The 27,343-nt window shown below is 60.3% G+C and overlaps 1 protein-coding gene across 8 annotated transcripts in view; it reads left to right on the top strand.

Annotated features, from left to right (window-relative positions):
* The first annotated feature begins 8,696 nt into the window (after nt 1-8,696).
* The window catches only part of BAIAP2 (BAR/IMD domain containing adaptor protein 2), a 40,506-nt gene continuing 21,859 nt past the window's right edge, over nt 8,697-27,343 (top strand). For 6 of the 8 annotated variants that reach the window (XR_005628216.1, XM_039715812.1, XM_039715808.1 and 3 more), the window contains exons 1-6: nt 8,697-8,822; nt 15,601-15,676; nt 17,554-17,640; nt 25,377-25,438; nt 25,673-25,744; nt 26,277-26,414. Coding sequence is in view for 6 of the 8 variants with exons in the window: in XM_039715812.1 (XP_039571746.1) it covers nt 8,751-8,822; nt 15,601-15,676; nt 17,554-17,640; nt 25,377-25,438; nt 25,673-25,744; nt 26,277-26,414 (507 nt within the window). In the remaining 2 variants the exon portion in view is untranslated. Of the gene's footprint in view, nt 8,823-15,600; nt 15,677-17,553; nt 17,641-25,376; nt 25,439-25,672; nt 25,745-25,965; nt 26,038-26,276; nt 26,415-27,051; nt 27,217-27,343 lie in introns of those variants that run through there. The other 2 variants (XM_039715809.1, XM_039715814.1) reach the window with 2 other exon arrangements.

The following is a 27,343-nucleotide window of genomic DNA, read 5'->3' as shown; positions in this document are numbered from 1 at the left end:
ACCCTGACACGCTGTCATGCTGTTTCCTGGAACACCCATGGAGAAACCAAACAGAGCTGGGAACCCCGGAGGTGTCGGATCCATGGCCTCTCATCTGGGTCCTGCTGCTTTTTGGCACAAGGGGCTCAGAGGCCCTGGGGGCTTTCCCTGTCCCCCCTCAGCTCCCCCCCAGGGGAATGAGCTCACAGTGTCCCTTGTCCCCCACCCTCCCCGGCAAACCCTGACTCAGAACCAAGCACAGTTTGTGGGATCTTTCATCCTCCTCCTCCTCCTCCTCCTCTTCATTATCCACACCCTGAGCTCGCCCTGCCCTGCGTGGGGTTCCAGGGGCTCAGGGGCACTGCCAGGGTGCTGCATTCTGCACCCAAACCCTGCAGTGCCACCCCCATCCCAGCTGCCCACTGGGACCCACTGGGAGCCAACCTTGGCTCCCTCCCTTTCCCCCTTCCGTATTTCCAGTGCCCTGGTGTCACGCTGAGTCACCAGCAGAGTAGAAGAGGCTTTGGCAGGGAACAAGCCCAAGTTTTGATAGTTCAACTGTGAGAGGGAAAAAAAAAAATCAGCGTAATTTCCTAATTAGAGCAGGGCTGGGAACAAAGCGGGTCTGTCCGAGCGCGGCGCGGCCACGGCCCGGAATGTGACCTTTGCTGGCTGCTGTGCCAGACGGGAGCTGCCACTGCTTGGCAGGGCCGAGGTGCCTGAGCAGGGCTGGGATTCCTCAGAGGGCTGAGGTGCCTCGGCAGGGCCTGCTCTGACGTAGGAGCCCAAATTCCTGCTCCTGGGGGATGCAGACCCCTGGCGATGGGTGGAAGGAGCACTGGGAGGTGGCACTTGTCCTCGTGTCACCACTTTTGCTGCCCTGCCCTGCCCTGCCGTGGAATGTGGCTCCTCAAGTCCTGGGTGAAGCTGTGGCCACGCTGGGTGTCCCCGAGGGCCAGCGCTGCCACGTGATGGGTGTCCCCAGCCCGTGTCCCCAGCCCGTGTCCCCAGCCCCTGTCCCCATCCCCTGTCCCCAGCCCGTGTCCCCAGCCCATGTCCCCATCCCCTGTCCCCAGCCCGTGTCCCCATCCCCTGTCCCCAGCCCGTGTCCCCATCCCCTGTCCCCAGCCCGTGGCAGAGCCGTGCCAGGCTGCCCCGGGCTGGCTCCGTGATTAATTAGCGAGAGAGGAAATGAGAGGAGAGCAGTGCCCGGGCTGGGCTGAGCTCTGAGAGGAGGAGCCGTGTCCCTGTGGACAGGCTGGAGGTGCCGTGCGGGGAGCTGGGTGGCCTTGGCGCTGCAACAGGAGCTGGGGAGTTGGCACCGTGTCCTTCAGGCCTGAGATCCAGCGTTTTGCTGCTTCCCAGAGCTGGGATGGGCAGCCACGGCCCAGGAGTGGTCCTGGGACAGGAAAACGTGCCCGAGGGGGCTGTGGGCTGTGACCAGCCCAGTGCCAGCTTGAGGACAGAACGGGGGACACGGGCAGGGGGTGGCAGGACCAGAGCAGCAGGACCTGAACCTGTCCCTTCTGCCACCTCTCTGTGACCGGCTGGTCCTTCCCAGGGCTGGGCAGGGGGGAGGCAGCTCCAAGGTGCCCAGAGCCCCCCAAGGTGCCCAGAGCTCCCCAGGGTGCCCAGCGCTCCCCAGGGTGCCCAGAGCCCCCCAGCAGCACCCTGGCTCTGCCCCGGACGCTTCCCCGAGCTCAGCAATGTGATGCAAAATCCCATCATACCAATTATGCAAATCGCATAAACTATTCCTGTTATTCAGAAGGATCCCCAGAGAGCTCCTTAGCGCTGTAATTCAGCATTACTCACTCGTGAAACAGGCGCTGGGGCAGGTGAGGAGGGACAGGGCTTGGGCTGTGCCCCAGCCCGGCAGTGAGGGGGACCCGGAGCATTTTGGGGGCTCCCCCAGAACACACAGCTCTGCTCCCCAGCCCCAGGGGCCATGGCACAGGTTGGATTTGCTGTGGAGCCCTCCCAAGCCCCAGGGATGGCAGTAGGGATTTGTCCAACTGTGGCAGGGCCAGGGCCAGCCCTGCTGCCCCTTCCCCTCGTGCAGCAGCCAGAGCCTCCCTGCATCCCTCATTCCCTCCTTGCATCCCCCATTTTCTCTCTGACTCCCCCATCCCCATCCTGCATCCCCCTTTCCCACCCTGCATCCCCCATTCCCTCCCTGCATCCCTCATTCCCCGGTGCCTCCATCTTCCCCGGCCCGGCGCAGCACCCGCAGCGCTTTGTTCTCCCACCCACTCCGTGCTTCCCGTCATCCCGGCTCCTCCCCGTGCCTGCGGGAGCCTCCCGGGAGAGCCGGGGCTGCTCCGTGAGCCCGGCCCTGGCAGGGCAGGGGACAGCAGGGGACACTGGCAGGGCTGTCCCCAGTGAGCCCGGCCCTGGCAGGGCAGGGGACACTGGCAGGGCTGTCCCCGGCCGGGCCCGGGCAGCCAGGGGGACGCTGCTGGCACCAGGAGTGTCCCAGCCCTGCCCACCAGGGCTGCCTGCAGCCCACGGGCACGGGGGTCCCTGTGGGCACTGCCATCGTGCCCCCAGGGATGGCACCCAGTCCCCAGGCTCTGCAGCCCTCGCCGTGGCAGGGCCAGAGGGTGACACGTGTGTCACACCAGGGAGCAGAACTGTCCCCGAATCCCTGGGCACAGCAGCTTGCACTGCTGGGAGTCTTGCTCAGCTGCTGCTTCCAACGGGATTTAGGGAAACCCTGGGATGACGAGAGGCTCAGTACTTTGTCTGCCTCAGTTTCCCCTTGGTGAAATCAGCCCACCCCACTTTGTGAGTCCCACTCTCCCAGCTGGAATCGGGGTCCAGCACTGCAGCTTCCAGCCTGCAGAAGAAGGGCCTGGACTGCTCATCCTTGGCTAATCCCCAGGAAATGGCTTTGCTGGGTTTGCTGGGCAGGATTTAACTGCTGGGAGCTGCTGGCACATGTGGGACACCTCCAGCCCAGGGACAGCTGCTGAGTCCTGGCCCCTTGATGGTTCAGGGACCAGCTCCCAGCAGCACCAGCAGTGACAGAGCCCTGGAATGGGCTGGGCTGTGTCTCAGGTGTAGCTGGGTGTGTGTTCAATCCCATCTGTCAGAGGTGGGGCAGTTATCTTCTGTCAATTGGGCAGTTTTCTTTATCTCTTCCACACCCAATCCTCCCTCCAGGAGACATCTTCTGTTAATGGGCCATTAATTATTAATTCTCAACTGTTCATGGCCACTGAGTATCCCTGCCTGGCTGATCAAATTCCATCATCCCATGGGGAGATGCTCTGCCCAGGGCAGGAGCCAAGCATTCCTACCTGGACACAATCTGAGCCTAGAACAGCACAGCAGCCTTTGCCCCCTGCATTCCCAGAGGAGCAGCTTTCTCCTGCCCTGCATTCCCAGAGGAACACCAGGCCCATCTCCAGCAGCCCTGGAGCTCCAGAGGAAAACTCCCCCCTTGTGCAGGATCCCTGCTCCAGCAGAAGCACAGCTGGCACTGCAGGAGGGCTGAGCCCCCATGGGATGGGGCTGTGCCACCACCCTGACACACAGGGCTCAGCTCCTGCTCTGACTCTGGCCGTGTTTTTTTTTTTTTTTTACTATTACATTTGTATTTTTTATTTTTCCTAATAAAGAACTGTTATTCCTGCTCCCATATCTTTGCCTGAGAGCCCCTTAATTTCAAAATCGTAATAATTCAGAGAAGGGGGTTCACATTTCCATTTCAGGGGAGGCTCCTGCCCTTCTTAGCAGACACCTGGTTTTGCAAACCCAGAGAGCTGGAAGGGACCTTAAAGCTCATGGGACATTCTGCTAGACCAAGGTGCTCCAAGCCCTGTCCAGCCTGGCCTGGAACACTTCCAGGGATGGGGCAGCCACAGCTTCTCTGGGAAACCAGTGCCAGGCCTCCCCACCCTCACAGGGAGGAATTTATCCCCAATATTTAACCTAAACCTCCTCACTGTCAGCTCGAGGCCCCTGCTGGTGTCCTGGTGAGCAAAGGCTGCCCTGCACAGGGGAGGCTGAGTTTTGGGAGGATGCTCCAAGACCTGGGTACTGTGGGGGTTTGCTGGCCCAGCTCCTTAATGAGGTGCTCCAAAGGAAGTGGGGGACAGCCTGGGGTTGAGGAGGGGCCCCCGAGGAGGGCAGGGGACAGAACTGAGTGAGGTGTTCAGAAAAAACACATCCTGTGCTTGTGGGGGGTTGGTTTGGCTCAAACCCACCTGGCCGATTCCCCAGTGACCCCCAGATGTCAGAAAAATCACGTTTAGATTATTTGAGAAAGAAAAACTTCCTGACACAGCGCAGGGAGGGCTGGCAGTGATGTCAGGGCCCTGATGGAGAAGCCATCTGCCCAGGACCTTGGGACAGGCAGCTCCTGGGAATCTCATTAGCACGGTGGCACTCGGGTACACACCTGCCCCGCTCGGGCTGTGCGGGGCCCCCGGGGCTGGGTGGGCTCAGCACACTCTGAAAAGGACGAGCACAGAGCCAGGGGCTGCCACAGAGCCAGGGGACTGAGTGGGAGAGGAGATGGAGGTGACTTCTTCAGCCTGGTCCCGTTCCCTGCCTGGTCTCTCCTGCCCTGGCAGTACCAGAGAACCCAGGGGCCACCTGGAGCAGCTGGGGCTCGATCTTCCTTGGGAAAATCTGGGCATTTTCTCAGGGGCTGTGACAAAAACCAGCACTGGTGCCATGATGGTCCCTCTGCTTCCTCCTCTCTGTGCTGGCCACTGCCACATCCCACTCAAATGCCCCAGGGATTCCCACCCACCTTTATTTTCCTCTCTCCATGTCACCGGAGGCATCCCGAGTCACTGAGGATGTGGCAGCTCTTGGTGACCCCGCAGTGCCACACTCCCCTCCCTGGGCAGTCATGCTGCCCTGCGGCACCTCCCTCCCGTGTCCCGTGTCCCATGGCAGCCACCAGGGTGGCATTTTGGGAGCAGGGAGACTGTCCCCAAGCTGGGAACATGGAGGGAACTGTCCCTTGGTGCAGCTGCTGCCACTGCCCTCGGACATCACTGCTCCAGCCACTGCTGCCCTGGCCAGCATGCCCTGGTTGTCACTGCCCTGGCCATCACTGCCCGGGTTGTCACTGCCCTGGCTGTCACTGCCATCGGTTGTCACTGTCATGGCCATCACTGCCCTGGCTGTCACTGCCCGGGTCGTCACTGCCCTGGCTGTCACTGCTCTGGCTGTCACTGCCATCGGTTGTCACTGTCATGGCCATCACTGCCCTGGCTGTCACTGCCCTGGCTGTCATGGCCATCGGTTGTCACTGCCCTGGCTGTCACTGCCATCGGTTGTCACTGCCATCAGTCGGTTGTCACTGCCCTGGCTGTCACTGCCCTGGTTGTCACTGCCCCAGTTGTCACTGCCCTGGCTGTCACGGCCATCGGTTGTCACTACCCTGGCCATCACTGCCCTGGCTGTCACTGCTTTGGTTGTCACTGCCATTGGTTGTCACTACCCTGGCCATCACTGCCCCAGTTGTCACTGCCCTGGCCATCACTGCCCTGGCTGTCACTGCTTTGGTTGTCACTGTTCCAGTTGTCACTGTCCTGGCCATCACTGCCCCAGTTGTCACTGCCCTGGTTGTCACTGCCCTGGCCATCACTGCTCTGGTTGTCACTGCCATCAGTTGTCACTGCCCTGGTTGTCACTGTCACAGCTGCCACTGTCCCGGCCATCCCTGCTCCATCCCCACCCTGTGCCGGGCGCGTGACCCGGCCGGGAGCGCTGGCGCGATGCCGCGCTGGTAATTAAGAAGGAACCTAATGAAACCTCGAAAATAGCACAATTTCCTCCCCACACCTGCAGCCGAGCGGGGTGGATTACATAAGTTATTGTTGCCACAGCAACTTCGCTCCACCCGGGGCTGGAGGTGGCCGGTGCCGCGTGTGCCGCGGTGCCGTCACCCCGGGGAGGGATCGTGGGGATGGGGCTGCTGCCTGCTCATCCCACTGCTGTTCCCAGTCTGGCGTGGTGCTTCCCCACGCTGCACCCACGGCCCTGCCGTGGATGCTCCCGCCTTCGCATGGGCACATGGAGAAGCACCGTGGGGATTCAGGTAACCCACGGGACTCTGGCACCATGGTTACCCTGGGCACGCTCCAGCTGCCGCCGAGCCCCGGGGAGTGAATCACCCTGACAAAAAGGCAGCGAGCAGCAACGGGGAGAAAAAAAATAAATAAATAAAAGGCAATCAAAGCAAACGCTCCGGCACGAGGCAGAGGCAGGTTTTTCCTGCTGAGAATTCCCAGGGTGCTGCGGGAGGCTGCGGGCGGCAGCGCTGCCGCAGGCCCGGGCACCGCTCCCGGCCGTGGGCAGCGCGGGCAGCCCCGGCCACGGCTGCCAGCCGGGAGCCAGGGACAAGGAGGATTTGCTCCATGTGGCTCTGGGTGTGGGGAAATGAACTCCCTGGCTGCTTCCAGGCATGGAGCCGCTCCGGGAGCCGGGAGATAAGAGGGAGAAAGGTTTTCAGCACTCAGATTCCAGGGGATAAGGAGAAGCAGAGCATGGGAAGAAAGTGGAGCGGCTGTCTGCGAGCAGGCCTAGATGGAAGAGATTCTCTGAGGGCCGTCCCAGAAGGCCTCTTTTATTATCAGAAATTACAAATCCTTTTATCTTCCTCACCAGAGGAACAGCTTGTTTGAATTGCTGGGCTGTCACACTGGAATTAGATGCAAGAACCCCCCACATCCATGACGTAGCGAAGAACTTACATAACGTAACTAAAAATAAGGTGATGGAGATGCAGAGAGAGGCACTCTACTCCTGGCTGCTTGATCCTGAATCCTTCACCAGCGCTGGAAAGCCAGCGAGGTGCTGGCGTCTGGCTGAGGGAGCTGACTGTGTCTGGCCACGTGGGATGGAGAGGCAAAGTGGCACCGTGGTGTCCCAGCAGCCAGGCATTCCCCTGGGGACATCTCCCAGGGCAGCTGCTCCCTTTCCTCAGCCCCAGTGGGAAAGGGTTAACTGGTCACTCCAGAAACATGAGAACAATCCTTCTCAGAGGCTGTAAATTCTTCGCTGTGCTCTGGAGTGTGGAACCTCTGAGGCAGAAGCCAAAATGGGACCCAAAGGCAGCCGGAGGGAGCAGCTGCTGTCGGTGCCCTGCTGGGCCTTGCCAGGGCCAGGAGGGAGAGCGGGAAGGGGAGCAGCAAAGGGAGGTATCGACCCGGCTCCGGGCTCCTCGTTCTCGGAATTGATGGATGTGAGGGGAAATAACACGCTCAGCTGTTTAACTGCTTCACTGCTTCTCACAGCAGAGAGGAGGGAGAGGAAGGCTCGGCCCATGGGCACGGCCTGGCCCTGAGGCTCAGCTTAACCACAGCTGACCCTGAGAGAGCGGCCGTGCCCAGGGAGGACAGCGGGGCAGGGCACGGGCATGGGGACACTGGCTCCAGAGCACAGGCATGGGGACACTGGCTCCAGGGCATGGCCTGCTCCTCGTGTCCCCCAGCAGCTGGACAAGATCCGCTGTCACTGGCCCGAGGCACGGCAGGGACAGGGATGCATGGCTTGGGCATCCCACAGGGACCTGAGGGAGCTCTGGCAGGAGCCTCCCAAGGGAATCCTGGCTGGCCAGGACAGCCTGGGGACAGCGAGGTGGCAGGCAAGGGCTGGTCTCCCTTGGCTGAGCATCCTGAGCCATAGTTGTGGTGATGGCTCATCCCATCTCTGCTGTCCCGGCCTCCCTGGACAATGTGCACCCTCCTTCCCAACACCCCACAAACCAGGGGCAGCTCTTCCTTCTCCGACTGCTCCTCACCCATCCGCTCCCCAGGGCACAGCTGGGGATGGAGCACAGCCCCAGAGAGGGGGTCCAGCAGGGGCTGGAGGGTGGGACAGCCCAGGGATGTGGGGCACAGCGAGAGCCACGGGGCGGAGTAACACAGGGGATGGCGTGGGGCTGTGGGCTATGGGGTGAAGTACGGCAGGAGTGTAGGGTAGGTTATGGGGTGTGGGATGGGAAATGGGGGGGAGAAGGGGCATGGAGTGGGAATGGGCCGTGGAATGGGGCGTGGCATGGGGAATGGGCATGGGGAATGAGGAATGGGGAATGGGCATGGGGCATGGGGATGGAAATGGGAAACAGGCATGGGGATGGGAATAGGGAATAGGGAATAGGGAATGGGGAATGGGGAATGGGGAATGGGGAACATGGGAATGGGAAACAGGCATGGGAATAGGGAATAGGGAATAGGGAATAGGGAATAGGGAATAGGGAATAGGGAATGGGGAATAGGGAATGGGGAATAGGCATGGGAATGGGGATTGGGAATGGGGACGGGGAATGGGGATTGGGCATGGGAATGGGGATTGGGGATGGGAATGGGGAATGGGGATGGGGAATGGGAATAGGGACGGGGAATGGGAATGGGGAATGGGCACGGGGAATGAGGATGGGGAATGGGCACGGGGAATGAGGATGGGGAATGGGCACAGAGAATGAGGATGGGAAATGGGCACGGGGAATGAGGATGGGGAATGGGGAATGGGCACGGGGAATGGGCACGGGATCCCGCACAGGGAGCACACCGCAGTGCATCCCTCCCTCCCCCGCGATGCTCGTACTCCTCTCGTTTACTCCCAGCCCCGCGCGGCCGTGGCACAGCCCGGCCCGGCCCGGCTCCTCCCCGCGGGGCTGGCCGGGGCGGTTCGGGGCGGGCACGGCCGCCGGGAGCTGATAAAAGGCAGGGCGGCCGGCGCTCCGCGCTCTCCCGCTCCGCGCCCGGCTCCGCCCGCCGCTCGCCCCGCACCCCGCGCCGCCGCCCATGGTGCTGCCCGGCCCGCCCGGCATGGCCCGCTCCGAGGAGGTGCACCGCCTCACCGAGAATGTCTACAAGGTGGGTCCGCAACAGGTGCCCGGCGCCGCGTCCGGCCCTTTGGCTGATGTTTGAGTTATTTCAATTATTTGCGTTATCGCCTTTCCCCTCCCCGGGACGCGCGGGGGCAGAGCGGACGCGGAGGCGCCGCCGGGGCCGGCCCTGGGATGTGCCCGGAGCCGCTCGGCCGGGCCGGCAGCGGCCGCCGGGGCACCCCGAGCCTTGCCGGGGCACCCCCAGCCTTGCCCGGGCAGCCGCGGGCACCGGGACCGCGTGGGGCTGTCCCAGCCCGGGTGGGCAGCGCTGTCCCCGCATCACCCCGCAGCGGGCTAGCCCCGCGCTCTGCCACAAGCCAGAGCTCTCAGAGCCTTCCCCATCCCCTGGAGTTCGGCAATTCTCCGTTTTTCCCTTCTGCTTTGCTCCCGGTGTCCTGGGAAAATGCAACAATTTATGTGGTTTGCCTTCGCCCCGAAGGAAGCGGTTTCTGCTCTGCTGGGTCTTGAGACCAAGAGTAAGAAAACTGCTGTAGCCTAACGTGTAACGCAGGATGTCGTTTGTTAAACTGGGAAGCTTGCACGATTTCCTGTGATTTAAGGGCTTGGATTGAGTTACCTGGGAGCACAGAGCAGGGAGAAAAAAAAAATAGAAGAATGTAGTACAAAAAGTACCGAGGCAGTGAAGTTGTGAAGTCTTGGTTTTGGAGGTTCTGGGGTGTACCAGCTGTTCAGGCAGAGCTGTGGCACCCGAAATCGTGGTCGCTCTGAATCTTGGTGACATTTTGCTGCGGTGCCCGGGGCTCCCTCCCACCCTGCCCGGACATGCCCCGGTGCAGGCTGTCCTTGGTTCGGGGCAGAGCTGGCACCCCGGCTGCTCCAGCGATCGTGCACTGGCACAGCCGGGCCCGGCGCTGCCTGGGCAAACAGGGGCTGGGAGCAGCCCCAGCCGTGACTCAGTTGTTGTTTGAGGTGTGTAGTCCTCGAAGCACGGGGCTAATGACAGGTTTGGGGAGCAGGTCACCGTCACCCCGGGCCCGGCCCTTGGGCAGCGCAGGGCAGGCCGCGCTGTCCCCACACGTGCGGGGCCCAGCCCGGGGAACCGGGGCTGACTGCTGGCCCGGCTGCTCCGGCCCCGGGGAACCGGGGCTGACTGCTGGCCCGGCTGCTCCGGCCCAGCCAGAGCAGAGCCATCGCTGCCCGCGGTGCCAGCGGCCAGGGCTTGGGGCTGCCCGCAGGTCTCCATGAGCTAGAGAACACCTCAGCTCCTTGGGGTGCCGGTGGGAGCAGCCAAGTGCAGGCAGTGAGGAGAAGGAGCTGGTGAAGAGCTCGTGGGTTCACCCAAAATCAGTGTCTGGATGCTGGGAGCAGGAGGAGGGTGGTCCTGGCTCTGGTTGTGTCCCTGTGGTGAGCAGAGGCTGCTCTGAAGCCATCAGTGCTGGAGAGGTGTGCCATGTGGTGCCTGCGAGAACCTGGCGTGTCCCTGTTCCTTTGAGGACTTCAGCCACCCCTGAGCCCAGCTGGGGGCTCAGCACTGAGCTTTTCTGGGCCTCCTTAACCTTTGGAGTCTGACTCCAAAACCAGTGCCAGTGCTTCAATCCCCATTACCCAGGTGGTTTTTTGGCCTGTGCAGGAGCCATGGGCAGAAGGAGACACCCCCCAGGAGAGGGGCGATGCTACCGAGGCCCAGGCTGGGTGCCCCCTGCCCATGCCGGGGTGCCCGGCCCCCGCCGTGCCCCCTGCCCATGCCGCTGTGCCCGGCCCCCGCCGTGCCCCCTGGCCCTGTCCCGGCGGTCTGGCAGGAGCAGGCGCTGCCCATGGCAGGCTCCCGCAGGCTCTCCCGAGGCGCTGCTCGGGAAGCCCATTGTCATGGTTTTGCAGAAGCAGCGCTCACCCTCGGAGTGACTGTGCTAATGAGCTGGTGGAGGAGCTGTCAGCCGCCCCCGAGCCGATGCTGCCACTACAGGCAGCTGCCTACACACGGGGAGTAATTACAGAGGGAGACGGAGGCTGCTGGCACCTTCCGCCAACGTGAGCCCACCTTTGGCGGTGCTGATTCACTGCCAGGACCCCGGAGTAGCGGCACAGCTGCCGGGCTGGCTCTGCCGGAGCCCCCGGCCATGGGCAGCTCCCTCTGCTCCCTCCCCGCTCATCCCCTGCTCGGGATTGTCTTTTTGCAGAAAGCAGGGACTGGCAAATCTTCCTTCCCCCGAAGACAGATCTGTCTCCTCCTGCCAGATGAGATTATTGCCGTTTGCAGCCCAACCTCCATTTCATTTTAGAGGCGTTTTTCCGTGCGGAAGATGGGTTTGCAATGGTGTGCGAGTGGCTCTGCCTTTGAAGAGGTGTTTGCCTAACAATTCGAAGCTGCAGAAAGGTGGACAGAATTCCTGAGGGTCCTTAGCTCCCCATCAGCTGTAATCGATGTTACTGTGGCATCACAGCCTCTCCTCCTCACGTCCTGAGGGATGGGAGCGGTTCTTCCTCAAGGCGTTCAGGAGGGAAACTGTGGCTGGTTTGGAGTGAGGGATGATGAGTGTGGCACAGGAGGAAGGAGCCAGCCTGTGGCAGCCCAAATTCCATGCCCTGTGCTCCATTGCTTGAGGCTTCCTGCAGCCCAGCCGTGGGAGAACTGTGGGGAGCACGCCAGGGCTCGGTGGTGAGCTGGGCTCTGGCACTGCCAGGGCTCTGAGCTGGGAATGCTGCTCCATCCACCCCTCCATCCATCCCGGGCTGGGGGAGCCCTGCTGGCCTCCCTGGAGAGGGGACACCTGCAGGCAGGTGGGCTCTGAGGTTCCAGCCTGGCCGGGGTGTCCCGGGCGCTGCCCTGCCCTCGGTGCCTGCTGTGCTGAGCCTGGCCCTGGTTAAGGTTTCAGTGCTGCTGCTCGTGTTGCAGGGCAGGGCACAGGGCAGACAGCTCCTCTGGCCACAGCCTGGGGCTCAGCCCTCAGTGCCACCTCTGTGGGGACCCTCCTGGCTCCCCGGGGGAGATCCCAGCCCCGAGGAGGTGAGGATGGCCCAGCCGTGCAGGGCTGGCCCCGGGTGGGTGCCAGGGGTGTTCCCAGAGTGCTGGGGGCTCTGTGCCCTGTGTGGATCCTCATCCCAGCTCTCCTCCAGCCCAGACCCCAACACAAAGATGTTCAGAGCTCTTGCCCTGAGACTTGGGTCCCCTCATCCTCTAGCATGACAACCAGGAGAAACTAAATGCCTTTAGATGGGGATTGTTTTTTTTTCCCTGACTTTTTTTCCTGATTTTCCCTGGGCTCCTTCTTGACAGAAACTTGGCTCTTGAAACCCCCAGGGCCGCTCCTGATGGTGCCAGGCAGGACAAACTGTGATGGAGGAGGCAGCACTGGGCTTTGCTGGGCATTAAATATTGATAGCAAAATGATGAAAGTGCTCCTGGAGCAGGGCTGACCCATTTAGACACAAAACTTCCTTAGGGCTGAGCTGCTTCTGCAGTGTGGCAGTGGAGAGTCCCCTGGTGCTGTCCCCTGCTCGTCCTGGTCACCCAGGGAATCCAGGCTGGGCCCTGTGCAGGGTCAGTCCTGCAGGGAGACAGAAAATCCGTAAAAAGGCTGGAAAAGCCCTCTGAGTCCATCAGATCCAACCATTCCCACAGCTCTGCCGAGGCCACTGAGCCACGTCCCCAGGTGCCACATCCATGTGGGTTTGGAGCCCTTCCAGGGATGTGTTGGGAATGCTGCCCTTCAGCTGTTGAGCAGGAGAAGCCCGAGCCACTTCCAGCTTGAGCAGGACTTAAACTTGGGATTGAGGAGCTGGAATTCCGTGATCCTTGCGGGCTCCTTCCAGCTCGGGATGTTTTATTCTTCCCCATGATTCTAAACTTTTCCTTAAGGGCTAATTTACGGGCTTGGAGCATCCTGGCTGTACTGGAGTGTGCTCAGAGGGCAGAAAAGGGACCTTGTTCCTGTTGCCTCTTCCCCCAGCACGGAGCAGGGCCGTGTCCTGGAGACCTTGTGCTTTGCATTAGTTTCATTTTTGGCAGCTGAATAAAGCCGTGCCAATCCCGGAGAGCTGAGTGGTATTACCCAGGGAATTCAGCTCAGTGGAACAAAGCAAAGCCCTTTCAACCCTCGGCTGCCAGGTTTTGTGGCTGTGTTTTTCTGAACTCTGCCCAGGCAGCCCATGGAAGGCAAACAACTTGTGGGTGCTGCTGAGGGGGCAAAATCTGGGGAGAATGGGATTTGCTTTCACTGCCACAGTGCTACTGAGTATTTGCCTTGCAGTTGGTGTCCTGCAGGCCTGGATTCACCTCTCCTGTGGGGGACAGCCCTGCCAGAGCCCCTGGTGCCCCAGGGAGGGGATGAGCCCTGTGTTGCCAGGGAGCAGCTCCAGCACATCCCTGGTGTGAGGGGTGATGCTGCTGAGCCATTCCACGGCACAAATCTGTTAATTTCCCACTGTTTCTCCTTGGCAGGTCTCGGGCTCTCACCTGGAGGGGGGTGTGAAGGCTCTGGAGTCACCTTCCCTTCCCACCCTGGGAGTGAGAGGAGGGCTTGGAAAAGGCTATTTTTATCTCTGCAGTGAGGAGCCCTTTTCCCCGCTCTCATCCTGCCAGGCTGTTTTTGTTGGAGGCTCCAGACAATGTTTTAAAAACATTCACTTTCAGCAAACTTCCTCCTGGGGGTTGGTGAATTTTATTTGGCCAGCACAGAGTCACCTTCCCGCTCCTTCAGCCGCTCCACGAGCCCCTTTGGGGGCTTTTATCTCTTTATTTGTTGCTTTAAAACATCTCTTGTGGATCAGTGGGGAGCAGGACCTGCCCTGAGCAGTGCCAGGGCAGGGTTGTGCTTTGATTCCCTCTGCTTTGGGCAAGATGTGCTGAATTTTGGACGGTGCTTTGTCTGGGGATCCTGTTCCATCTTTAATTCCCCGGGTTTCATGCTCAGGACGATGTGTTTACACGGGCACTGCTGAGAAAATCACACTATTTACATATCCCCGTGCACGTCCTCGTACACAAACACTGCTCTGAACCTGCAAACCGCCCAAAAATCTCCTCCCTGCAGAAATTCTGCCAACGTTTCTGCTGCTTAACTATTGCTCAGCCTCAGTGCTCGGGCTGAGCCTGAGCGTGGGGCTGTGTCCCTGTCCCTGCTGTGGCCAGGGGAATCGTCCCTGTCCCCACCCTGGGCAGTGATGCCAGCCTCTGCTGCTTTGTGGGATAGCCCAGGTGGGTTTTGGGCTGGAGTTAAACCTGATGTGGGCAGGATGGAGCAATCCTGGCAGTGGTAATTAACTGCTGTGCAATTGTCTCCTACACGCTGGAGAACACCTGGCTTGTTGCTACAGGTTCATTTTCTCCTTTCACGCTGAGCACATCCACCAAACTGCTCTGAGCTGCCCCAAAACAGCTTCCAGGGGCCCTGGTGTTGGCCTGCAGCCTTAATTAGCGGGGCAGCTCCTCATTAGCCTCGTCAATCTTCTGCCCTTTGCAGTTGTGGCTGCTGCTGTGAGGACCTGGGGGCTGCTGGGGACAGGCTTTGGGGACATTGCAGCCATCCTCAGCCTGGGAGGATGAGCAGATTCCTCCTGAAACAGCAACCCTGGGGTGATGCCACCCCTCCCCACACAGGGTCCTGCCCAGAGGAACCCTAAAAGGGCTGGCTGGAGCCAGGAGGGCTCTGGCTGAGCCCTGCACACGTGGGGAGAAAATTCAGCTGTCAGACTCGAGGACCGAGCAGCAGGAACTGGGATAAAAATGCCTCAGGCAGAAAATGAGCTTTATAGTGTTCGGGCAGCCTCAGATGAGGTGACAGATGCTTAATCAGCTTATTCCCGTAAGTGTCTGCCTGTCTTCCCTCCCTGCCCGGGCTGGGGCTCTGCCAGCAGCCTGGGGGTGCAGAGCCCCCGTTCCCAGCAGGAATGCCCGTGGTGCATCCCCCCCCTCAGGGGCATTCAGACCCACAGATCCATTTCCTGGGGGCACCTTGGTGTCCCCAAGGTGGGGCAGGGCACTGGGACCAGCTCTGGGGCTGGGACTGGTGCAGAGGATGCCCGGGAGGGACAGGGGGCTGTGTCCCTGGCAATGGGGGCTGTGCCCCTGGCAATGGGGCTGTGTCCCTAGGAATGGGGCTGTGCCCTGGGAATGGGCTGGGGTGAGGGCTGCGGCTGCACAGAGCACACAAAGAGCCCTTCTTCTCCTCCTGATCCGATTATTCCTTCCCCCATCCGAGCTGAGGGCCTTGGGGCGAGGCGGGGAAGCTCAGGCAGCGCTCGCCCCACCCTGGGCAGGTGGGCAGTGCCCCCGAGGGACCCCGGTGGCATTCCTGGCACAGCTCAGGGGGTGCTGGGGGCTCTGCCTCATCCTGCCTGCCCATTTGGGATCCTGCTCTTCAGCCCTTCCTGCTGTCCCTGGTGGGCTGGGCTGCTGCTCTCCGTGGCCATCCTGGGAGAGGAACATCACCTGCCACCAGCCCCAGGGCTTGGGTCACCTCCCTGCTTGCTCTGAGGGCTGGTGCTGCCCCGAACAGCCCCTACAGTTGCTATTACGGTTATTTTTCTATATCTGATAATTCTCTGTATTCACTTTCCTCTCCCGGGAAGCATCTGGTGCTGGGGCACTGCAGAGCCCCCTCGTTCTTGTCCCTCGTGTGCTCAGACCCAGCGTGGTCTTCCTCAACGGAGCTGCAGGGTGAGGGAGGGTCCTGGGGCCTCTTCAGGGAGCTGGGAGGACTTTTTTGCTCTCGTTTTGTGTTTTATCAGGACAGAGCTGAGCACGGAGCTGTTCACTCCGCTCCCCATCATCCCTGCTAATCCCAACCGTGTTCTCTTCCCTTTAGACCATCATGGAGCAGTTCAATCCCAGCCTCAGGAATTTCATTTCTATGGGGAAGACCTATGAAAAAGCCTTAGCAAGTAAGTGACACTGGGGCTGCCAGGCTGGGGAGGGAGAAAGCTGCAAAACCTCTGGTTTTTGATTGAAAATCTTTGGGTTTCTGTTGGAAAGTTTCTTGTTCCCACAGGGAAGGAACTGGGAGGGTGGTGATCTGCAAGGCCGTGGATGCAGGAGGGATTCCAGGGAGAAAATGCTGGGAGGCAGCAGGATAACAAAACACATCTGCAAACAGTTCAACTTTAAATGTTTGTTTAAAGTACTGAGAATTGAGGTTTTCAGCTCTGTTTAAAGAGGTGCTATTGAAATGTTTAAATTGCCCAGAAGAATGAAGAAAAGGGAAAAGCCTGAAAGTCTTGATGGCAGCTCTTGATTGGGAATGCAGGGTCCTATCGGGAGCCATTAGGGAGGTGTAGATTTAAGTGATCAAAAGGAAGCTAGGAATTGATTAAAGCCCAAAATGGGCTATTTTGACTTAAACTGGCTTTGTGCACTGCCTGGGCCCTCCTCAGCTGGGTTTTAGGGAGGTTTAAGCTTTGCTCAACCCAGAGCTGTGTTTTTCCAGGGAGGGCTCTGCTCCCTTCAGAGCTGCACGTGTCTTCTGGATTTCATTTTTGAATAATCCCAGCGAAAATGCCCGTGGGGCAGAGTCTGTCATCACCTTCAGCCAGGGGGGAGAATCCCTTTGGTGTTTGGGACCCGACTTTTGGGGAGGATCCTGCTCCTGCTCCCTGCCTGCAGCACCTTTCCTTTCCCACAAACCAAGTGAGGCTCCTGGCTGTTCCCAGGAGGATTTTTAAGCCCTTCCCCCTGTTCCCGGGTGCCGGGCACTGGTTTGAGCTGGGATTTAATGGCTCACCCAGCTGTGGGCACTGGTTTGAGCTGGGATTTAATGGCTCACCCACCGTGACGGGGAGGTGCCCGTCCAGCCCCACTGCTCAGGGCTGTGACCTCTGATCCCCAGGGAAGGGGCACAGGGCACCCTCTTCACAGGCAGCAGCTTTCCCGAAATTCCAGGGGCACAGGGCACCCTCCTCACAGACAGCACCTTCCAGAAATTCCAGGGGCACAGGGCACCCTCTTCACAGGCAGCAGCTTTCCCGAAATTCCAGGGGATCCCAGCAGAGTGGGGTTCATGGTTTGGGGCTGTTTTTCCCTGCTGGTTCCCTCCTGGCAGCAGAGGCAGGGTCTGACAGGGGGAAGAGCTGCTGACCCTTGGGACTGTGTTTTTATTTATTCTTCTGAAATATTCTCCTGGTATTCAACTACCTGGGAGGTGGAGCTTGTCCCGTGCTGTCCTGTCCCACCAGCCATGGCACTTTGGGGTAACCACTGGGATCACTGGCTTTGTGCTTTTCCCACATCCCTGCTGTGCAGCCAGGGATCTTCCTGTAATTTTTAACTTGGCTTGGGTCATCCTTCCCCTGGATCCCCGAGCTGGGGGCAGCTGGAGGAAGTGCAGAGCCCAGGAGGCAGAGCAGAGGCAGTGCTGGAAGGCTGGAGCTGGGGCTGTACAGCGTGTTCTGTGATTAGAGGAAACCCCCTGCTTATCTGATTAGAGTCAAGTGTGGAGCTGGAATGTCAACAAACAGGGCTGAACTATAATGAAAGTCTGTGATATTCAATTATTCTGCAGTGATTTCTCCCAGCAGCCTGATGCTTGCAGTGCAATGAAAACCACCACAGTCCTGCATGGACCTTTTTAAATCCTAAATTACCCTGTAATCTCACTGCTCCAGCTCTCTTTGCTGCTTTTCCTCTGTTTGTTGTGTGGTCCCTCCCCGTGGGGTTGAGCCCTTTGAGGTAATGCCTATTTTAGTGTCCAGTGTCTCCTCAGTGCCCCAGAAGTTCTAACAGCCTTTAAGGAGAGCATAACCTCCATTTTTTGGTGCTTTTTTAGGCATGACCTACGCAGCAAAGGGGTACTTTGATGCTCTGGTGAAGATGGGAGAGCTGGCCAGTGAAAGCCAAGGATCGAAAGAATTGGGTAAGTCCCAGTTTGCTGCTAAATGGAGATTTCTGGAGATTCCCAGCTCAGGAATGAAACAGATCTTTGGTGCTGCTGGGGAGCACAAGCTCAGCGTGGAGCTGGTCCTGTCTCAGTGGTAGCAGTGTCTCTGGATTTACTGCTGATGCTGTTTGGAAAACCCCTGATGGTCTCAGTGTCAGGGCTCTGGCTCGTGCTGGTTTTGGAGAGCAGCTTTGTGGTGGCTTCTTCTCACTTGGAGAAGGGGAAGCAGCAGATTTTGGCTGGGGAGCTGGGGCTGAGCTGCCCCTCAGGGGCCTCTGGAGGGGCAGGGGCAGCTGGGCTGTGCTGCTGGAGGTCACCCTGTGCTGCTGGGGCTGTGTCTGTGCCCTGCTGCAGCAGCTCTGCCCTGCTGGAGCCTCCCAGTGCCAGGGACTGGTGTTTGCCCAATCGATGGCAAACATCACGAGCTGTGACTCTGCTGCCTCCTTCCCCTTTCTCACACTTAGTTCCCAGGAAATCCTTTCAAGGGCAGCTGCTTTTCCAGCCTCCCTATTGCCCAGGCATTCTCCTGTGTCCTCCCTCCTCACAGCTGTGGTCTGAGGAGACCCTCCAAGGTCTCCCTGTAGTTTGAGGTGGCCCTGCCAGCTCCCTCCATGGCTTGAGGTGGCTCTCCCAGCTCCCCCCATGGTTTGAGGTGGCTCTCCCAGCTCCCCCCATGGTTTGAGGTGGCTCTCCCAGCTCCCCCTGGACTGCTGCACCTTGTTAAGGCTCCCATGGAGTGAGATGTGCCTTGCTCTGGTGTCTGTGCAGTCCCAGGTGAACCCCTCCTCCTCCTCCCCCTCCATCCCTCCCGCAGCTCTGCCTCAGCCATGGCAAAGTGCTCATTAAAGCATCTCTCCGGGGCAGGCAATTAACAGAGAGGTTGAGCTGAAACGACTCTAAAGGCTGCAGGAGCCGGGGAGCAGCCCCTGGGCTCTGGATTTGGTGTCAGACCCCGCTCCCCCAGCCCTGCTGCTGCCTGGGAATTGTGCTGGGAGAGCAGTAAGTGTCTATGGAAACCGAGTCGTGGATTAGAGCTGCCTGGAGCAATCTGCTGCTGTTTAATAAATAAAACAAAGAGCCCTGTGTGCTGCGAGGGCTGCAGAGCCTGGAGGAGCTGCTGCTGCTCTCTGGGGCTGAGCAGAGCCAGCCCTGCCCTCCTGCAGGGAGCTTTGGGGCAGCCTGGGCAGGGGGCAGGAGCCTGGGGAGCCTCACCCTGCCGGCTCTGCAGAGCAGCTCCAGGTTTGCTCACACTGCACACCTGCATTTGGGCACTTCTGGCCCTGGTTCCTCACCACAGGACAGGGGTTTGATGTCCTTGGTGGCTTCTCCCCACGGGTGGCTGGAGTATTTTGGGGTGTAAAGTGTTCCCAAATCACTGCTCCCTCCCCTCCTGGGGTGAACACATCCCAGGGAGGCTCCTGTGCTCCTCAGCCTCTGCTCTGCTGATCCTGCTGAGATTTGCTGTGGCAGCTGCTCCACAGGGCAGGAGAAAGTGGAGATAAAATTTCTGGCTGCAGCTCCGTGGAGCTGATAACAGCTGGGACACAGCCCCCTGCCAGCAGATGTGCAAACAGGGGCTGAGAGCTGGGCCAGAGCTGTGCTGGCCAGAGCTGTGCTGGCCAGAGCTGCAGCTTTTCCTGGGAACACCTTTGCCTTGTCACTCCCTGGGCTGGCAGTGCTGATAGTGAGATAAGCTATTTCTGGTTATTTCACAGCATCCCAGGCTGCTTTGGGCTGGAAGGAGCCTCAAAGCCCACCCAGTGCCACCCCTGCCATGGCAGGGACACCTCCCACTGTCCCAGGCTGCTCCAAGCCCTGTCCAGCCTGACCTGGGGCACTTCCAGGGATGGAGAATTCATTTTAGAACAGTAAATAGGAATTCTCTTAATTGCAGCTTCCATTGGTGGCGTGTCCTCAGCTCCCTCCCTGTGTGGGATTTCTCCCATGAGTTTATAGGGAAAACTGCTCCAAGGTGTCAGCCAGGGCCGTGGGGTGCTCTGCTCAGGATTGCAGCTCATCTTCCCAGCCTCCCTGGAGAAAAGCTGAGAGAATTGCTTTCCCTCCCAAGCCCTCTTTGCTGAGCTGGGTGCTTTTTCCTGGTGTCCCTTCTGGCCCAGGAGGTGTCCCAAGGCCAGCCCTGGGAGGCAGGGGAGCTGCAGCTCTGTCTCCTGGAGCAGGGAGCCCTCTGGAGCACAGCTCTGGGCTCAGCTGCCCAGCACGGGGCATTTCCTGAATTCCCCATCAGATTTGGGGAGCTGTGTGCAGACAGGATAATCCTGTGTGGGAAGGGAAGGGTGGCAGTGAGAGCAGCAGTAATGCCCGGGCTGTAATCGGCTCTGGGGCTCAGTTCCCAGGGCAGTGTCTGCTGGGCTGTCTGAGCCCCACTGCTGGGCTTTGTGGGGACAGAGCTGAGGTTTGGGGTGCTCCCAACCCCAGTGGAGCTGTCATTGTCCCAGAGCAGCAGGAGTCAGTTTGCCCGGTGCACTTCCCTGCTGGGATGGGGTCTGTGCCCACAGAGAGAGAGGCTCCCCGGGCGTTCTGCACCCCCTTGGTGCTTGTGGTGGTTTTAGGGAAAATAACCTGCAGTGAGGAGCCTGTGTGTGACCAGGGAAGGTCTGCAGCCCCTTCCAAAAGCTCCAGCCTCGTGCCTGAGTCCTCAGGTGACTTTGGCCCTTGTCCAGCTCCTGCCTAGGTCCCTTGGATGCTGCTCAAAATGTCATTTCTTTTGTCCTTCTTGAAAACTAGGCCACGGCAAAGTCATGGAAAGGGGTTTTCTTCTCCTGCTGAGCAGAGCTGGAGACATTTCCCCCGGGATGCTGGGGCTGAGCAGCACCTGCAGGAAGCACCTGCAGGGCTGGAGGTGCATTTTGCTCAGCGCTGGGTTCTGGAAGGTCCCTTGGAAGAGCGAAGCTGCCCTGGGTGTGACACACGGGCTGTGAAAGGGCAGCACAGGCAGTAATTACTCAGCCTTTGTTGAGCTGAAAGGAGCCCCTGGCACATAATGGCTTTTTATTTCCACAGTAAAATCAGGATGTGGCACCTTAACGGCTTGGATGAGATTTCACAGCTCATCCAGCTCCACCCTGCCATGGGCAGGGACACCTTGCACGATCCCAGCCCTCTCCAAGCCCTGTCCAGCCTGGCCTGGGGCATTTCCATGGATCCCGGGGCATCCCTGGGCTCAGGCTCTCCCCTGCAGCTCCAGGGTCTGTCCTGGCTGTTCCCGAGGCTTTGTGCTGCACCAGATCCCCTGGGAGCAGGGATTAACCTGTTAATTGGATTGGGGCTGTTTGGGGCAGGTGCTTCCTGCCCTGCAGAGTGTGCCATGGATCCCAAGGTGCCCGTGCAGCCCCAGGGGCTGGGGGTGGCTGGGGTGGGTTGGTGCCCACTGGGAGCAGTCAGAGCCGTGCCCAGGGGACACAGAGCTCCTGGAAATGCTTTCCTGGGATTTGTGGCAGTGTCCCTGCTGTGGAGGTGAGCTCCTGGCTGGGATCCTTTTTGGGGAGCCTTTAAATTTGGGTTTAACACACCTGGCACCTTGTGGGTGACAGCTTTGTGTGCTGAGGAAGGGAAGGGCAGGGATGGGCTGGCTGAGGATGCAGGGACACAGAACAGCTCTCTGAAAGCCTTCTGCTGCCTCAGGAAGGGCTTTTCCACAGCCTCCATCCCTGCCACGAGAGAGTCGAGGCTCCTTCTCACCAACCTGTGTTTGGGAGGTGCTGGAGGAGGGTTGTGAATGAGCATCTGTGAGGAGCATGTGGCCTGGCAGGGGCTCCCGGCGTGTGTGAGGTCTGGTTTCACCTTCCCTGGTGACGGGACAGCTTCCAGGCTTCCCAGCTGCCCTGGCTCTGCTGGGGAGGGTCCTGCAGGGATGCTCCCTCCTTTTGGGGGGCTGGAGGGTCCTGTGTGTGTCCAGGGGCTGGGGGGGAGCTGTGTGTCCCCTCAGCATGGGGGGAGCTCAGCAGGTCTGAGGAGGGGTTTTGTGGCCAGCTGCAGGTCCTGGAGGTGTTTGCTCCCCCTCTGGAGCTGCCAGTGTCGGACACAGGGGCCAGACTGGCAGTGTGAGGGGGTTCCATGAACCAGTGCCACCAGTACTGGGCACTCACTGGGCTCTGCATCCTGCTACAGATCCAGGAGTGCCCCATCCAGGGGCGCTGTGGGGGCACAGAACATCCCAGGGGTACATCCCAGTGGTGTATCCCTGCTGCAGGGCTCCGTGGCTGCTGCCCAGCCTGAGGGGGCCGGTCACCAGGAGCTGGGAGCCCAAACCAGGGTGCCTTGGGAGCTTCTGCTCTTCCCTTCACCTGGTCTCTTAACAAACAAAGGAGAAGTGCCTCGGGCAGCGCCAGGCGGGGCTGGGGCAGCCATGAGTTATCAGCACATCCCAGTCCTCTGGGGCTGGCAGAAGTGAAACCGCTGTGGAGAGGAAAGGCGTGAGTCAGCCAGGAGAAGCTGATTGTTTCCCCGAGCTGATTGTTTCCCCACACCGAGTCCTTCCCCCTGCACAGGGATCCTGCAGCTCGGAGTGGGCTGGAAGGGCTCCCTGGCCCTGGGCAGCTGCTCTGTGCCGGGTCTGCCAGCCTGGGGCACGCTGTGCTGCTCTGAGGGAGCACAAAAATGCACTGCAGAAGCTTTCAGAGGGATTGCTCCAGTTGGAAAAGCCCTCAGGATCACTGAGCTCACCCTCAAACTGTGCCCCCAGCTGCCACCTCTGCCTGCACCGCGTTTTGCCTTAAATTTGGCTGCACCAGCACCGAGGTGTTGTGTGAGCAGTGCTACTGCTGGCTGGTTTTTAGGGATGTGCCCAAGTCCTGGCCCCAGGAGCTGGGGCAGCCACGATGCTGCAGCTGGAGAGGGTCCCCTGGCCACCACCTCCTGCCACCCTCGCAGGGCAGCCTGGGCTGCTGCAGCCCTGCCCACCCTCTGAGCAGGTTTGCTGCTTGGTTAATGCATCGTTGGTGTCTTCATTAGAAATGGAAATTAGAATTAGAAACATCCTGTTCTAGAGGGGGGTCAGGAAATAACCCAGGGTCTCTGACAGCTCCAGAGCAAAGCCTTGAGAGCTGGGCTGCCACTGCCTCACCTTCTGCAGGGGCAGTGGAGCCAGCAGGGTGGCAGGGATGTGGAACAACCTGTTTGCCTGTTGTGGGCTGGGTGTGGAAGGGAAGGGCCACAATAGCTGCTGTGGTTCCTCTCCCAGAGCGATACTGTGAGTCAGCCCCAGCAGCTCCTCCTCCCCGCTGTGCTCTGCCCTGCCCCTCTTTGTGCCCCTGCGATGCTTCACCCCCTTCTCCACCTGCAGGATGTGTGTTTTGGCAGCTCCCGGGTGGCCTGAGCTGCTGTCCTGCTGCACAGGGCAGTTCAGGTGCTTCAATCTCCAAATCCCTGTGGCAGCTGCTGCGGAACGCCCCTGGCGTGGGTGGCTGTGCTGCTGCCAGGGGAGTGCCACGCTCCCAGCCCTGCCACCCGGGGCAGCCCCCCACAATTTCACAGGCTACCCCTGGCACGGTGCCACGGGGGCTTTTCCACGTCAGTTTTGGGCTGTTGAGGCTTTCCAGCTGCTGTGGTGTCCCTTAGTCACGGTTCAAGCTCATCCCTGCAGCTTTGGGGTGAGCTCTCCGTCTCCCCTGCTCTGTAGGGTTTTGTGAAGCAGCTATGGGGTGGCAGAGGTGCTCTGTGGGAATTCACACCCTGTTTTAGGGGATTTAGCTCAAATCCTGCCCCAGTTGGGCTGCGGTGGTGGTGGCAAGCCTGGAGCTGGTTCCTCCAGAGGAACTGAAGGCTCTGGGGAAGCTCGTGAGGCTCTGGGGAGGTGCCCAGCTGCCCTCCTGCCACCTCGTGGTGCTGGCTGGGGGGGACAGCAGCGTCCCCCAGGCAGGCTGTGCTGCTGCCTTTGATGTGGGGCTGGAACACCCTCGTAGGAGCCCAGGGGTGGTGCTGGAGCAGGGGAAAGCTGAGCCCAGAGATGGATATCAGTGCTGAGAGAGCTCCACGAGCCACCCCAGCTGCTGGGAACGGGCCAGTCCCCTGCAGAGGAATGTGGGAGGGGGACAGAACCCTCTGTCCCCAAAGCAGGGCTGCATTTGGGGACATGGATGTCATTTGTGCCCCTGCCCTGCTCTCGGGTGGGTCAGCAGCTTTGTGGTGGTGGCCAGAGCCCCCCACCAGCACTCCTGGGATTTCCACCCCAGCCAAACGGGAAGGGAGAGGGACAGGGGCTGGTGCAAGCTTTGGGAGCAGTGAGAGCCAGCCTTGCACTGATCCCCTGGGATTTCCACCCCAGCCAAACGGGAAGGGAGAGGGACAGGGGCTGGTGAAGCTTTGGGAACAGTGAGAGCCACCCTTGCACCCTGACAGAGGCACCTCGGCGTGGCTCCTTGCAGGGGGAGCTCGGCACTCCCCACCACGGAGCTGTGCAGCCCAACAGGAGGGATTTCCTGCTGCTCCTGCAGTGCTGACCCTGGCCTGGCCCTGCTGCTCCCGTGGGACCCTGCAGACCTGTGTGGTGCTGGGGTCTGAGGCTCTGCCCACCTCAGCCCCTGCAGAACCAGCTGGAAAATCACTCGGTGGAACCTGGGCAGGGAGCAGAGCTGCAGCTTTGTGTCCCTGTGTGGGACACCGGGGGCAGGGAGCAGAGCTGCAGTTTGTGTCCTCTGTGGGACACCCTGGCAGGGAGCAGAGCTGCAGCTCTGTGTCCCTCTGTGGGACACCCTGGGCAGGGGCAGAGCTGCAGCTCTGTGTCCCTGTGTGGGACACCCTGGGCAGGGAGCAGAGCTGCAGCTTTGTGTCCTCTGTGGGACACCCTGGGCAGTGCTGCTCGCTCAGGGGACACAGGGGACCCTGGCCCTGCCACAGCCAGGTCTGCGGGGTCAGTGCCTGCCCAGGATGGGATTTTAATGTTTGCAGAAGGGTTTGGGACACGCAGAGTGTGGTGCAAAGTACAGACTGCTCCAGGCAGGAGAGCACAGCAATGTTGAGGCAGATTAGTCCTGGTCTGCTGGGGGTGGTGACCCCCTCATGCCCAGGGATGTGGGGGGACATGGGGGGACAGGCTGGGGCAGGTTCCCACTCGTTCCCTTTCCCCAGTGACATGCTGCCTTTCATGTACAAACAGCTCCACAGAGGCTGGGAGCCTCTTGGGAAGCTGCAACCTGCCATGCTGGAAGGAAAAGCTTCCAGAGTGAGCCCTGAGAAGAGCTGACAGAGCTGGGCTGTCCCCGAGCTCGCTGTGATCCACAGACAGGGCTCTCAAGCTGGCTCTGTTCCTGAAAGATGCTGCTGTGTGTGGGGCTGCTGAGGCAGGAGCAGCCCTGGGCGTGGGGCTGCAGCCCTGGGACAGGAAGAATCAAAGGAAGTGGCAGAACACAGCTGCCATTCCGTGCCTGCAGTGGGGATCCCAGGGCTTAGCCCTGTGTCCTGTGCCCTGCTCTGAGTGCCAGGGCTGTGCCTGTCCCTGTGCTGGCCAGGGGGGCAAGGGCTGCCCCTGGGGTTGGGGTCCTGCTGCTGCTCCTGGTTCCCCCCTGCCTCCCAAGGTTGATCTGTTTGTCCCAGGTGAGCACTGGCTCTCTGCAGCCCCCCAGGGTGGGCACAGGGCACTCCAGGAGCCCCCAGGTCTGGCTGGGGACCCCTCCTTGCAGCAGGGTGCTGCTGCCCCAGCCCTGGGGTGTCCCCTGAGCTCGGTGCCTCAAGCCCTGCCTGTCCTGTCTCTGCAGGGGACGTGCTCTTCCAGATGGCAGAGGTGCACAGGCAGATCCAGAACCAGCTGGAGGAGATGGTGAGTGCCCAGCCTGGCATGCCTGGCAGTGGGAAATGCTTTTCCATGCCGTGTCCAGGTGCCACCAGCCCCTTGCCATGGATTTGCTGAGCTCCAAAGGGTCTGCATTGCTTGGGCATCCTCTCAGCCCTGCTGGGCCCTGTCTGAGCCTGTCCCTCAGCCCCTCTGCAGTGCCACCCACTGCCCCCCAGGCCAGCCCTCCCCAAGCACTGTGTGTTTCCTTTCTCCCTGCAGCTCAAGTCCTTCCACAACGAGCTCCTGACGCAGCTGGAGCAGAAGGTGGAGCTGGACTCCCGCTACCTGAGTGTGAGTTATGTGTGTGTGTGAGTCTGGCACAGCCCTGGGGCTGCCCTGTCACCTGCTGCCTGCTGGGGGACATCACACCGAGCCACAGCTCCCGCCCTGGTTACACATGGCTGTCACTCATGTCACCAGGCACAGGACATTGTCCCCTCTGGGCTTTGGGAGTCCCCCTGTCCCCCAGGCCAGCCCTCCCCAAGCACTGTGTGTTTCCTTTCTCCCTGCAGCTCAAGTCCTTCCACAACGAGCTCCTGACGCAGCTGGAGCAGAAGGTGGAGCTGGACTCCCGCTACCTGAGTGTGAGTTATGTGTGTGTGTGAGTCTGGCACAGCCCTGGGGCTGCCCTGTCACCTGCTGCCTGCTGGGGGACATCACACCGAGCCACAGCTCCTGCCCTGGGTGTCACTCATGTCACCAGGCACAGGACATTGTCCCCTCTGGGCTTTGGGAGTCCCCCTGTCCCAGAGACTCTGGTTCTGTCACCCCTTGGCAGCAGGAGATGCAGCCAAGGCTCAGAGCTTTCTCCTGTGGCACCCAGGCTGCGCTGAAGAAATACCAGACAGAGCAGAGGAGCAAGGGGGACTCCCTGGACAAGTGCCAGGCAGAGCTGAAGAAACTCCGCAAGAAGAGCCAGGGCAGCAAGAACCCACAGAAGTACTCGGACAAGGAGCTGCAGGTAGGGCTGGGGACAGGGGGGGACACAGGGGACAAGGAGCTGCAGGCAGGGCTGGGGACGGGGGGGACACGGGGACAAGGAGCTGCAGGTAGGGCTGGAGACACAGGGGGACACCCGTGGGGGTGGGGGGCTGTGGCAAGGCCCTGGGGCACAGGACATTGTCCAAGCCACAGCTCCCGCCCTGGTTACACATGGCTGTCACTCATGTCACCAGGCACAGGACATTGTCCAAGCCACAGCTCCCGCCCTGGTTACACATGGCTGTCACTCATGTCACCAGGCACAGGACATTGTCCAAGCCACAGCTCCCGCCCTGGTTACACATGGCTGTCACTCATGTCACCAGGCACAGGACATTGTCCAAGCCACAGCTCCCGCCCTGGTTACACATGGCTGTCACTCATGTCACCAGGCACAGGACATTGTCCAAGCCACAGCTCCCGCCCTGGTTACACATGGCTGTCACTCATGTCACCAGGCACAGGACATTGTCCAAGCCACAGCTCCCGCCCTGGTTACACATGGCTGTCACTCATGTCACCAGGCACAGGACATTGTCCCCTCTGGGCTTTGGGAGTCCCCCTGTCCCAGGAACTCTGGTTCTGTCACCCCTTGGCAGCAGGAGATGCAGCCAAGGCTCAGAGCTTTCTCCTGTGGCACCCAGGCTGCGCTGAAGAAATACCAGACAGAGCAGAGGAGCAAGGGGGACTCCCTGGACAAGTGCCAGGCAGAGCTGAAGAAACTCCGCAAGAAGAGCCAGGGCAGCAAGAACCCACAGAAGTACTCGGACAAGGAGCTGCAGGTAGGGCTGGGGACAGGGGGGGACACAGGGGACAAGGAGCTGCAGGCAGGGCTGGGGACACAGGGGGACACGGGGACAAGGAGCTGCAGGCAGGGCTGGGGACAGGGGGGGACACCCGTGGGGGTGG

Source organism: Passer montanus, unplaced genomic scaffold (genome assembly GCF_014805655.1).
Source record: "Passer montanus isolate IOZ18808 unplaced genomic scaffold, ASM1480565v1 scaffold35, whole genome shotgun sequence".
NCBI lineage: Eukaryota > Metazoa > Chordata > Aves > Passeriformes > Passeridae > Passer > Passer montanus.
Note: the sequence above shows the minus strand (reverse complement) of the source record. Positions and strands in the feature narration are given on the sequence as shown.